General features: G+C 41.0%; 1 protein-coding gene across 4 annotated transcripts; it reads left to right on the forward strand.

The window, feature by feature from the left end:
- Positions 1-226: 226 nt before the first annotated feature.
- On the forward strand, positions 227-9776 carry LOC116034780 (bromodomain-containing protein 3-like). 4 transcript variants are annotated; one of them, XM_031277518.2, is made up of 11 exons: positions 227-551; positions 1995-2343; positions 4714-4851; positions 4936-5071; positions 6638-6750; positions 6860-7078; positions 7178-7306; positions 7437-7634; positions 8401-8528; positions 8631-8905; positions 9387-9776. In XM_031277518.2, the coding sequence occupies exons 2-11, from the start codon at positions 2089-2091 to the stop codon at positions 9488-9490; spliced, it is 1695 nt and encodes a 564-aa protein (XP_031133378.1). In that variant the 5' UTR covers positions 227-551; positions 1995-2088; the 3' UTR covers positions 9491-9776. The 4 variants fall into 4 exon arrangements, with proteins under 4 accessions (XP_031133378.1, XP_031133380.1, XP_031133382.1 ...); XM_031277520.2 differs by having other exon boundaries at positions 7437-7619; XM_031277522.2 differs by lacking the exon at positions 227-551 and having other exon boundaries at positions 2213-2343; positions 4637-4851.
- The last annotated feature ends 2694 nt before the right edge of the window (positions 9777-12470 follow it).

A 12470-nucleotide genomic window follows, 5' to 3' on the forward strand; every position in this document is an offset into this window, starting at 1 on the left:
TTAGATAACATTAATGGTACAATATTACGGTCAAATGTCGACGAGTAAGTTAGATATATCCCTTTTAATCAGCGTCAATACCTTAATATAATAGAATTGCTCGACACACTCCAGAACAGTAGGTAGCGCTGTCCACCTTGGTTTACATTCCGCCAGTGAAGTTAAAGGAGGAGGAGAGAACGTTCGAGGCGGACACGTTCCTTGCATCAGGTTTGTTTCAGTAAGAAAGTTTTCAGTTTTTAAAGTTTGTTGGGCGGTGCCCTCTGGAGTTAACTGGGCTTTTGTGTTGGGCCTCTGTGTGCTGGGTGTATCCTCTTTTGAATGAGAGCACCCCCTGAACTCTTGTTTCAACGTGCCTTCTTATGCAAAGGAGTTATTAAAAACTCCAGTAACGTTAGCTGTCCTGAATGTTGTTGTTTTTTTAACGTTATCTGTGACTCTCCCGTTAACCTGTGCGGATCACGTTTCCTGTGCTAAAATACGACCTCCTCAAAACAAAGCAGGACTGTATGACTTGACCATTGTATGTAAAATCCCGAATAACGTTAACGGTGGGCAGTGTTCTTAGTTATTCTAACAACTATTTATTGTTTTGTAATGGCGACTTGTGTTTATAAGTTTTTGGCACTGCACGTTGCTTTCCCCAGCTAGCTAACGTTAACTTAAGTAAAGCTAACAACTCACTACACTAGCTACCACTTTTGTTAACGTTAGCTTCCCACACCAAACGTTTGCACCTTCTGTTAGCTTACCTTGCTAACGTAGCTTTACTTTTTTGTTTTTTAAACCTGTCAAGCTAATTATTTACTAGCTAAGTCGTTGTCTGTCCAGCTTTAAGTCAGCCTTTATGCTAACATGTCAATGCAAAGAGGTTAAAGTCAGTAACGTTAGGTTTATTTATTGCTATAAACTTTACTGTAACTTAGGTTACCTGTGTCGCTACACACTTTCTATGTCCGTCCTGTCTTAAACTATAACCCTTCTATCTTGATGAATTTTTGCCACTCTCTTTGTTTAATTCCCGTACAAAGTGACAATAAAATATCCACGAATCACATGTTATACTTAGACAAAGCTACAATTAAAAACTTTTTTTCGTCATTTACAGTATTAATAACAAACAAAGGAACAAACATTCCAGTCATCACTGATATAGGCACTCATATAACACCTGAATTAAACCCAGCAGTTGAAAAACATACCAACATGGACGGACAGCTCAGTATGATATAACGTTAGCTGTGAATGTAGAGAACCACCAGACATGTATTCATGTGAGCTGTTCATAAGCATAATTTCAACTTCAGTTATGTCTTGTTACATACCAAGTCAAAACTTTGACAGTTTACCTTGGTATGGAGTCTGTTGTGTTTTTGTCTGTGCCCGTTGTCCAAATGTATATATGTGTGTGTGTGTGTGTGTGTGTGTGTGTATGTATGTATGTATTCTGCTATGACCTTTTTTATCTTTTTTGAGAGTCCATCCCCACCATCCCTGTGCTGCATCCAAATTTGAAAGTAGGTCAACCATAGTTGCATTAGGCTATATTTTTAGTAGAGGCTTCTAGGGCTGCACAACTAATTGCAATTTTATGGAAATCGCAATATGAACTAGTGCAATATCCAAATCGCAGGGGGGCGCAATATTTGTTAAAGGCAAAATATGTGTCAAACCATTCTAAAATAAAGTATTGTGGTGTTGCAGAGACATCCCGGCCTACAAATCGTATCCTACAGACTAAAGAAAAAATCTTTGTTTGGTACAGATCCTTGCAAAAAATCACACTTCAATCATTTTTTTGGGGGGGATTTTTCAATGAGAATAATAAATGATACAACAATTATCATTCCCTCCAATATCGTGAATCATATCACAATCACAATATCAGTCAAAAATAATCGCAATTAGATATTTTCCTAATATCGTGCAGCCCTAGAGGCTGCTGGTTTTGTATTTCTGGACCATAGGAATGATCTCTGTTTTAATGTTAACAGATCCCATTGGCTGGTATGAAAACTATGAATGAAGGGAGCCACCAGTCCCTCAGAGCCGCTGATAAGCTGACAGACGGAAGCTACAGAATTCACAATGATAACAGCAACCAGCAGACGTTCACCCGTTGAAAACCAGTCGCTGCCAGCTGCCATCATGTCAGCAGACAAGCACCCGGACCATCCACGTTTTGTGAATCCTCCGCCTCCTGAGGTGACCAACCCCAGCAGGCCAGGCCGAATGACCAACCAGCTGAAGTACATGCAGAATGTAGTAATTAAATCCCTGTGGCGGCACCAATTGGCCTGGCCCTTTCACCAGCCTGTTGATGCAGTCAGTCTTGGACTTCCAGTGAGTAGTTTGCACATGTTGTCAATGTTCTTCAATTATTATTTTTTTTTAAAGATGCGTTCAATCCAGCATTTATCACAGCACATTACAGTATGTCGTGCTTGTTGTTAGTAATTATTGTTTGTATTGTATTCAAAAACAAATAAATCACTTAATGCAATTAAGAAATTCAATGACAAGTGGACAGATTGTTAACATTAAGTACTCGTTTGCCATTTAGATCGTAGCTAACCCTGTGCCCTGATTTTGCAAGTCAAAAGCACAAGCTCAAACCCTGAATTAAACCCACCTCTGCAGCTTCCATAGTGGCTTTAGAAAGTTGTAATTCTTTTGCTCTTTGTAACATGGTATTTTACTAACTGCAATTGTGATAAAAAATCCCGTATTGCGTATTTGATACCAACCATATTATTAAAGGTCCAATGTGTAGGAATTTCTCCCATCTCGCGTCGAGATCATATATCGCAATCAACTCTCTCGCACCACGCAGTTCAAAGTACGTATTACAGCTACAGTAGCCTTTACGCTTCAAAAAGCCGGTCCTCCATTTTTCCTTCTTCAAACTCGCCGGGGCCGGGAAGCTACGGTACCCATTAGCAGCGCCTGTGAGTTTATCATGTGACAGTGAAAACGCGAAAGGCGGAGCAGTATGTCCTGTATGTCCCTTACCGGCTAGCATTTCAAGATGGCGCATGAATATGGAGCGTCTACCCCAGTTCATGCGAATGCAAATGTAAAATTTCAAGCCAAAAGGAATACTTGGAATTGATGGCGGTGGTAAATATTCATGAAAAAGGACAAGTTTGTGAACGGGCAACACAGATTTTGATAATGAGCAACTAAACACGTTACACGCTGGACCTTTAACAACAACATTAAAGTAGCATATAGGCTTTGGACGCCTGACATAGGTACATTTTTTCACACAGGAACTCCCACTGTGTAACTGTCTGTCATCCGTCTAAAATGTCACATATGTGCGTTTGTCTTTACTTGTTGGGAAGTGTCTGCTTTCCTCTTTTCTTTCACTGAAGTAAAACTGCTTCTAAATCCTTAAATTTCCCCCCGTTTTTGTCATTCTTTCGATGCAGCTATTGATCTTGTCTTAAGTTTTGTTCACCACTATTTTTTATTTTGTTTTGTTTCTCCCTTGGTTTTGGTTGTCTCCTAATCCTCACGCACACCCCATTTAAACAACACTACACAATGAGTATAGAGCTGCAGGAATGTGGTATTACACTCAGCCTCAATCTCATCCAATGTTTATGAAGTCCATATACATAACAAATAACCCTTTTCTGAAAAAACCTGGAATCTATGTTACTGCATTTTATGCATGACTGTACATGCTAGTCAGTATCTAATGAATGACTTAATACTTTTAAGTAGGTGCTCTAATTATGGAATTTAACTAATTTGATTACCTCATTTAATTAATACTACTGTACTCTTTATTAGTCCTAATTTCAAGCAGTGGGATTATCCAGAGTAATAATCCAGACACTGTTTTGGAGTGAGATGTTGGTGTTGAATAGAAGTAGAATTTGGAATGGAATTCCATTCACCTCTGTTGGGGTTGGATGTAGAAATCTCTCACACCGATCTCTCAGGTGGGCAAAAAAACCCGACAACTATCTGCATGGCTGGATACGTTGTGACAGAATAATTTCAGTTTATTACAATTGAGGTGTTAGTTACATCGCTTTGTCTATCATTTGTATCAGATGATAACATTGTAACCACTTAAATTATTTGTTGAGATCTGGGACCATGGTGACATAACTACAACACAGTCAGAAACACGATTGGTCAGGCGATCAGACGGGTTGTAAACAAGCAATCGTTTTAGCCACATTATCTAAAACACTTTGTAAAGAGGTAAAACTGAAATGTTGGTTATAATCCCTCTTTGCACAAGAACACTGTGCATGGACTACTGTACACCAACAGAAAGATTGGTAGTCATTTAACAGTTTGCCTGTAAATTTGGATAATCTGGGAGTTTATTTAAAACGGTCTGATCGTCTCAGTGCCAGGGTTTCTTGTCCCTTCTGTCAATGCCGCCGTGTTCCCAGATCACAGCATATTAACTTGGTGGGTATCGTGTTTTTACAACAGATAGGAACTATGACCAAAATAAGGTCCAATTTGTGATCAACTAAAATGATCCTGGTAGTGAGAAAGCTTTTAATGAAGTGATAAAATGCACGACTTGTGCACTAATATTCATTGTGCCTCGTACAATTTCATGTGACAAATAAAAGTGATGTATTAATAACCGTTTCCTCATCAGATCCTTTTGAAGATGTGGGACAGAAACCAAAAGCAAGACTCCATTCATCTGACACGCTGACTCTCTTTCTTAATCAGGATTATCATACGATAATAACCTCTCCCATGGACTTGGGAACCATCAAGAAACGGCTCGAGAACAACTACTATTGGAGCGCGAGTGAATGTATGCAAGACTTCAACACCATGTTCACCAACTGCTACATCTATAACAAGGTGAGGAGCTTCATGATTGGGAAATGCAGCACGCTGGTTTCGCCTCGCAGAAACTAGATCCTCACAGACCTCCCTCTCCTGTAGCCTACAGATGACATAGTGCTGATGGCCCTCGCAGTGGAAAAAATTTTCTTGCAAAAAGTTGCCCAGATGCCCCAGAGGGAAGTGGAGATTTCCCCTCATGCTGCCAAAGGGAAAGGCCGAAGAAGTAGCACTCCAGGTAACGAACTTGCATGTAGGAACAGGTAACGCTGCTTCAGGCTACTTCACATTATTACAGTTAAGAGGTAACAGGAATTTGAATCTCATCAATCCGGTCCCTTGAATCCAATAAACTGCACACAGCATACTCATGTGGCAGCCAGGGGCCACATAAAGGAAGGTTGTGCATGCATTGAGGCGATGCCGAGTACCTGGTACACAGAGGTTGGAAGTGGTAGCGATAAATAGAACGTGAGAAGGTGTGAACCGAGTGCTCTACAGTACAGTGTGTAAAAGGTTGTTCAGGGACAACGGGATGAGTTGGATTTGTGACGTCGTTCCTAGACAACGGGAAGGTTGAGGAAATGAAAAAGGTTACGCCAAGATCTCCCTCGAAGTATGTGTTTTTACCTTAATTTAGTGTGCAAAGCGTTGCGTCTGTCACTGCAGTCGTTCCATCTTATTATACTTTATAGCCTCATATTTCAGCCTGAATGAGCATCAGTGCCACCCTAAAGTCTCTGACAGCTCAGCCAGCAGCTGAGATTAACTGCATCAGTGACCCTCCTCTGCCCTCTCTTCTTTTTTCTTTCCGTTTGAAATGACACTGCTCCAAACTACATAATTTCTACCCTTCTAGGTCCTCTACTAAGGTTGAATTTTGCAGTAACTGAAATTCTGGTTTCTTCTTAAGCGTGTTTTTCTCATTCTGCCCGATGTATAATGCACATTGGAAATGTGAAAAATACTGCTGTTAACGTGGTCATTGTGGATGTGTCTCTGCTCATTTGCGTGTATAGTGCGCACTTTCACAAATTCACTGCTACCAAGAAAAACTGATCTGTGTGCGTGCTTTTTAGAAATCAGAGGGGAAAACGATCTGCACAGAGCAACACAGAAAGATCTCATTTATTTAGTTTAGAGATCTTCAACAGGGGGTCCTCCACCCCTAGGCGGTCCTCAGAGTTAGTGCGGAGGGGGGCCGCCAAATTATCCTAAAAAAAAATGTTTTTTGGAAAGTTTCTATTTTCAAAAATTAAAATATGTCTGAAAATATACATTAATATAAATCCAACATGTTAAAAGCAAAGAGAAATTTGCCCATTTGTGAAAAAAACTAAACAATTACATATTGAAGATAAGCTTACTATAGTTAGGGTAGCCATACAGTTAAGCTTAAAGATTTCACTGTGCCTTCCACATGTATGTTTAACGTTAAATCATGATGTATAAATAACGACCATTTATTTTCATCCATTCGGCCCAGTTTAATATGCAACTCAATTGTATGCAATATATGCACTAGTCTCTCTTTGAGCTAAGGGGTACCTGGCCTAAAAACCTGGTTTAGATTGAAGGCATACACTGGATGTTTGTGACCGCTTCTTGGGGGGTGTTTGGTTTGGGTTAGCTGCCTGGAAGGCGACGTTGGGGGCTTAAAACACCATCAAGCTTCTTGTGGCCAGTAAATACAAATAATGTTGTGAGAAAAATCTAAATGCACCTTGAAACTTATACTAAGATATATATATATATATCAAGATGTTTTCTTTTCCTTAAATTTGTGTTTAATACATGTATGCAGGAAGTGGGACCACATGTTCTTCAGCTACGACGCCCACACCTCAGCCAAGCCACAGCTACACGCCCTCCAGCATATCGTCAACGGCCAAAGACCATTCACACAACGCCACAAAAGTAAGTAGCCATTCATGCTTCTGACCCTCAGTCGTATTGTTTTCAAATACCCCCAGAGCATGAGGCGAATTTGTTGAAATTTGTTTTGTTTTTGTGTGTGCCAATGAAGAAGAAAGGGCGGAAGGTAGGCGGCACCTCTGATCCTGAAACTGAACAGGGCAACCTGAGCGAACAGCTCAGGTATTGCAACGATATCCTGACGGAAATGCTGTCTAAGAAATACGTGGCCTACGCCTGGCCCTTCTACAAGCCCGTCGACGTCGACGCTCTGGGGCTACACGATTACCGCGATATCATCAAATACCCCATGGATCTCGGCACTGTTAAAGTATGAGCTGTACACCTACACATACCAGTACATTTCCCCTAGGGTTCATCTAGTTTTCATGTATGTGGTCTTGATAACTTTGACTTTTTTAATTTCCAGAAAAAGTTGAATGGAGGAGAGTACCAGGATGCACAAGCCTTCGCTGCAGACGTTAGGCTAGTTTTTTCCAATTGCTACAAATACAACCCTCCAAATCACTTTGTTGTCACGGGGGCCAGAAAACTCCAGGTATTTTTTTTTTTTTGGAATGATTGACTTCACTAATTAAAGACTTTAAACTGAGTGTTACCGGTTCCTGAGGCCCAGCTTTCTATTGGACTCGATTGTCCTTTGATCACTGTGCATGTGTTTGCTTCAGGGTGTGTTCGAGACGAGGTTTGCAAAGATGCCAGACGAGCCGGTGGAGTCGCTTTCACCAATGAGTGCCGTGTCCCCGAAGAGTGCGGGTTTTGGCGGGATAAGCGGCAGCGGCTCCTCCAACTTAGACAAATCCAACTTGGCAGAGGAGCGTGCCACCCGACTTGCCGAGTTGCAAGAACAGGTGGGTGCAGAACAGGTGGGTTTCTATACTGATCTCTTTAAGTTTAGCAACACCCCCGCTTTACTGATTACTTGTTGAGTTATCTAAAGTGTCGCCTTCTTTCCAAATGCTGGCATTGCTCACACGCTACCTGTAAAAACATTCTGTATATGTAATATACAACAAAGAAATAGGGCTTTGGTGTAAGGTTAGATCTCACCACACACCAAATCAGTAGATGTGTTTCTTCATTTCTAAATGACTTTTCTGGAGCAAACGTTACGATTTGTATGCAGCAGCTTATGGCCGGCCCATTCATTTGCAAACATGTAACTGGCACCGTACTGTATAGAAACACAGTGGGTGCACATGACCAACAAACTATGCACAATACAGGGAGTAACAGTTTTGAACGATTTGGTGTGCGACGAGATTTGAACTGCCATCACAAAACAATATTTCTGTCACCTCACTTTCTGGCTCTTAAATATACAGCAGGGAGAAATCGATGCATAGAGTATGTCTCGCTTTTCTTCTGACTCCTCTCAGTGTTTGGAGAGGATATTGTTGACTGATAAAATCGCATGCTGAGATAGACTCAGCCTAGCGTACAGTAAAATCGCTCAAAGAGACTTCCTGGTCTTTATTCTTACACCTTAATTTGCATCTCCTTCAACTTGAGAGCACACAGCAACTACTCTCTGCCTTGTTTTCTTAGTGCTGCCGTTTTTCTTGGCACTCAAAAGTTTTGATACTACTATGTGACGCCACAAAAGACCATTTCTGTTGACACTCTACCCAGCTTAAAGCTGTTCACGAGCAGCTCTCTGCACTCTCTGAAGTCCCTGTGATTAAACCCAAGAAGGAACGAGAAAAGGACAAGAAAGAGGACAGCAGGCAACTTAAAGGCCGGAAAAAACCTAGCTCCAGGTAGGACCTTTCCCACAACCGAGGGACCCTGTTTTCATAGCGTGTCACTTCCGCTTAGAGACCTTTTGACCGCGTTGTGCTTCGCTCTGCTTTGAATTTCAGGCAGTCGTGGAGGGTAAGCAAAGACTGGGACTCGGATGACGAAAGTCTGCAGATGACGTACATCGAGAAGCACCAGCTGAGCCTGGACATCAACCGGTTGTCTGGCATGAAGCTGGGCCGCGTGGTGCAGATCATTCAGACGCGGGAGCCCTCGATGCGGGACACCAGCCCCGACGAGATCGAGATCGACTTTGAGATCCTGAAGCCGTCCACTCTGCGCGAGCTGGAGCAATACGTCAAGTCGTGTCTGTATAAGAAGTTCAAGAAATTTCAAAGTAAGTATGAAACCTCGTTGCTGTCCCTCCTTTTGAACAATTTGATATTAAGGTGATACTTAAGAAGGGCCGGGTACCGAATTCAATACTTTTTAGGCACCGACCGAATTACCTCTAAAGGATCGAAAAAACGCCTCGTCATTCAATACCTAAGGAGTAAATCTCATCAGCGTCAGTGAGCCATTAAGCACGCAGCACGCTTCTACCAAGATCTAATAATGTTTGTGATTGGCTGTCTAAGGTTACACCTCGCAGAGGCATGCAGGAAAAACTCTACGTCACGTACAGAGCAGGGCTCACGCAGCAGGAGCTAAAAAGTACCGGTATCAAAGTCCCCAGCGTTGGTATCAGTACTGGTATCGAATATTTTTGAAGGATACCCAGCCCTACGTATACTTAAGTACCCAAAACATTTAAATGCAGCCAGCATCTGTGTATCATCGATTGAGTGATGGTGCTTCCTTTACTTGCCTCCATCCAGAGAAAAGCAGTCAGCTTGTGTCTCATCCCGTCAGCTGCAGCAGCTCTTCAGACTCGGCCAGCAGCACCTCCACTGACTCCAGTTCAGAAAACAGTGACTCGTGACAACTGGAATGGTTTTATTTCTTTCGTGACTGAACAAGAGTGGCTCTTCAAAAACAAAATTTTTGTATTTGTTATATGTTCAAATATTTGGAAAGGTGAAGTTCCCACACCGTGTTTGGTATTCAGTGTGGCTTTTCTCACTTTCTTTATAAATCGCAATATCCGTCACGTGTTTTTTTTTTTTTCTCTCTCTCTCTCTTATCAGACACTAAAAATTCACAACATTGCTAGATGGCATGCTGCTGGGGCTGGGGCACATTTCATAACATCAGAGTTTCAACCAATATCCTGTCTCTGTCACTGATTTTGTCCTTAGGCCTTTTTCAAATACTTTATAGAAATGCTGTCTGTTATATTTTAGATTGTATTAGATCAAACTATGGATTTTAACCCCTGCCTTCCAGTTAGCATTTATAAGCAGTATATAAACATTTGATAGATTCTAACAAACTACTGTTCTGCCATTGTGATCAAAGTGTTTAACGTTTTTTTTTTAAGATTTTTTTTGGGGCTTTTCTACCTTTATTCGATAGGACCGCCAGGTGAGAAAGGGGAGAGAGTAGGGGAACACATGCAGGAAATTGTCACAGGTCGGATTCTAACCCTGGACCTCTGCGTCGAGGCGTAAACCTCCAAGTATATGCGCGCCTGCTCTAACCACTGAGCCAACCCGGCCACATACATTCTCTAACAATTGAAACAGTTTTTAGGTAGGGCTGAAGACAAAAGTTGAGGAAAATCTGTCAAAGGGTCCTTGAAAATGTGTCTTACAGATGTAACATTTTACTGTTACATTTATTATTATTTTTTACTTATTTTATTTTAGTGTTGCACTTAATGTATGTTAACAATTCGAGTTCAGCCTTTTATTTTTTACATTAAAATTGTTTTATTTATTTCTTCATTGTTCATTGTTCGCAGCAGAGCAGTAGAGACACTGCTTTAAATCAACGGTTTAACAATCCTGCTGAATGGCATTTGTGAAGGGCCACACCTGTTTTGCATGTTGTAGTCCATTTACTATAAATTGCATACTGAATATTTTCAGCATGATGTAGTGTTTGAATTGTGTTTTTGCCCTCCATCCAGGCTTCTCAACATGGTGGTATGAAAGTCAACTTGCAGAGATTTGAAATTTGAGTTTAGTAATCCATCAAAGTGGACACCATGTGCACTGTTATTCCTGTCTCCTGCTGCTTTGTTGCATGAGAATGCCGTGCAGACCTTTCAAACTGGCAACAATAATGCAACTTAGACAAAAGCCAGCAATTAGATTTGTTATCAGTATGAACAAACAACCAACTGGGGCCTGGACAAATCATGTTTGAAATACTGAAACCCAAACAGGAAGCAGGAATGTAATTTCTAGTAAATGAACCACGGCATGAAAAAGAAAAACACTGAAAGGGCCCATTATGTTATTTTAAGTTTTTTTGTTTCCAACACTTTTTTTTAACTATTTGGTTTCTGGTAAATGAAGTTACTTACTTATTTACTACCTGGGCTGAGGCTCTTGTGTTCATTTTTTATTAATAAAAGCCAAAACACAAAGATGGCCTCGTGTTTACTTAACAGAGTAGGTGTGACATGCCTGTAACATTTTGCTCTTTGGTAAACAGTGTGCACCTCTGGGGAAAGAGAGCCCTCCTGCCAGTCCCCCCACTATCAGCTGGCCTGCCAACTGGCACACCCAGAGCTGACCACTTCAAACAGCTGGTGTGTGTGTGTGTGTGTGTGTGTGTGTGTGTGTGTGTGTGTGTGTGTGTGTGTGTGTGTGTGTGTGTGTGTGTGTGTGTGTGTGTGTGTGTGTGTGTGTGTGTGTGTGTCTTGCAGTTCTGTAGTCAACCAGGAGATGGCTGTCCGGCCCTATCCTAAGCTTTATTAAGATTACATTGCATGGTGTCTCTTGTATTTAAGAAAATACTGCAGTTGGGATGGGTTATATGTGGTGGAATTTAACTGAGTACATTTACGCAAGTACTGTACTTAAGTACAAATTTGCTTGACTTGAGTCTTCTCGCTACATTTCAGAGTCCACTACATAACTCTGACAACTTTAGTTACTAGTTACTTTACAAATTAAGATTTTTCCACACAAAACATATGTAGTTTATAAAATACAATGTTTTATTATAAATTAAACTACCCAACAATATAGAGGCCTACAAGTCCAGCTGCAAAGATTAGCCAATTGATTAAACACTTAGTTCATTTGGAACCGTTTGGATCGTTTCTGGTTTCTAAAATGTGAGGATTTTTCTGCATCAAGTACATTCACTTTTAATACTTTATGTGCATTTTCATGATGATACTTACATACTTTTACTACCTTTTCAATGCAGGACTTTTACTTGTAGTGGAGTATTGTTTATTTTTTTTTTCAGGTTATGTTTATTAAATGAAGCCCAAAATATGTCACCGACTAGAAATTGCTAGAATCAGCTAGCGCTAGCTAACGTCAGCGTTAGGTAGCCGCTAGCTAAAGTTAACGTTAGGTAGCCTAACCTGTACCGTGGAACACTACCAAGTCGTGAGTCGTGACTTGAAGTTGTAACTTACAGGCTAAAAATTGTGTCTGGAACGCAGCATTATAACGTTTGTTAAAAAGTGATGCAAAATGATGCATGTTTGTCACGGAAGTAAAGGCTGGACTACAATAGAGCAGTTTGTGAACAGTGTTTTTTGTGGGAGATGGTAACTCCCTTTGGGGTGGACTTTGGGCTTTTTCACTTTGAACCTATATATATATATATATATAACACAATAAAGGAAAGGGAAAAAGCCAAAAAGCATAATATGAGCACTTTAAATAACTGTTACAGGCCTAATGCTAAGAGGAAGCCCCAACTGCATGCACACTGTGGGGCCATTCATCATTTGCACTATTGGTTAAATCCTTGCACTGTGCATGTCGCAGGTTGCTCTTTGCTCCCATCGTGCCACATAGAACATGCCAATCGGCACCCTACAACAACCTTGG

The sequence above is a fragment of the Sander lucioperca genome, chromosome 14 (assembly GCF_008315115.2).
Source record: "Sander lucioperca isolate FBNREF2018 chromosome 14, SLUC_FBN_1.2, whole genome shotgun sequence".
Taxonomy (NCBI): Eukaryota; Metazoa; Chordata; class Actinopteri; order Perciformes; family Percidae; genus Sander; species Sander lucioperca.

What these genes read in the sequence shown, in the direction of transcription:
- LOC116034780 (XM_031277518.2), top strand. Translation starts at nt 2,089, where the DNA reads ATGATAACAGCAACCAGCAGACGTTCACCCGTTGAAAACCAGTCGCTG. An exon ending in CGGGGGCCAGAAAACTCCAG is followed by an intron (nt 7,307 to 7,436) that starts GTATTTTTTTTT and finishes TGTTTGCTTCAG; the next exon opens with GGTGTGTTCGAGACGAGGTT. An exon ending in AACAGGTGGGTGCAGAACAG is followed by an intron (nt 7,635 to 8,400) that starts GTGGGTTTCTAT and finishes CACTCTACCCAG; the next exon opens with CTTAAAGCTGTTCACGAGCA.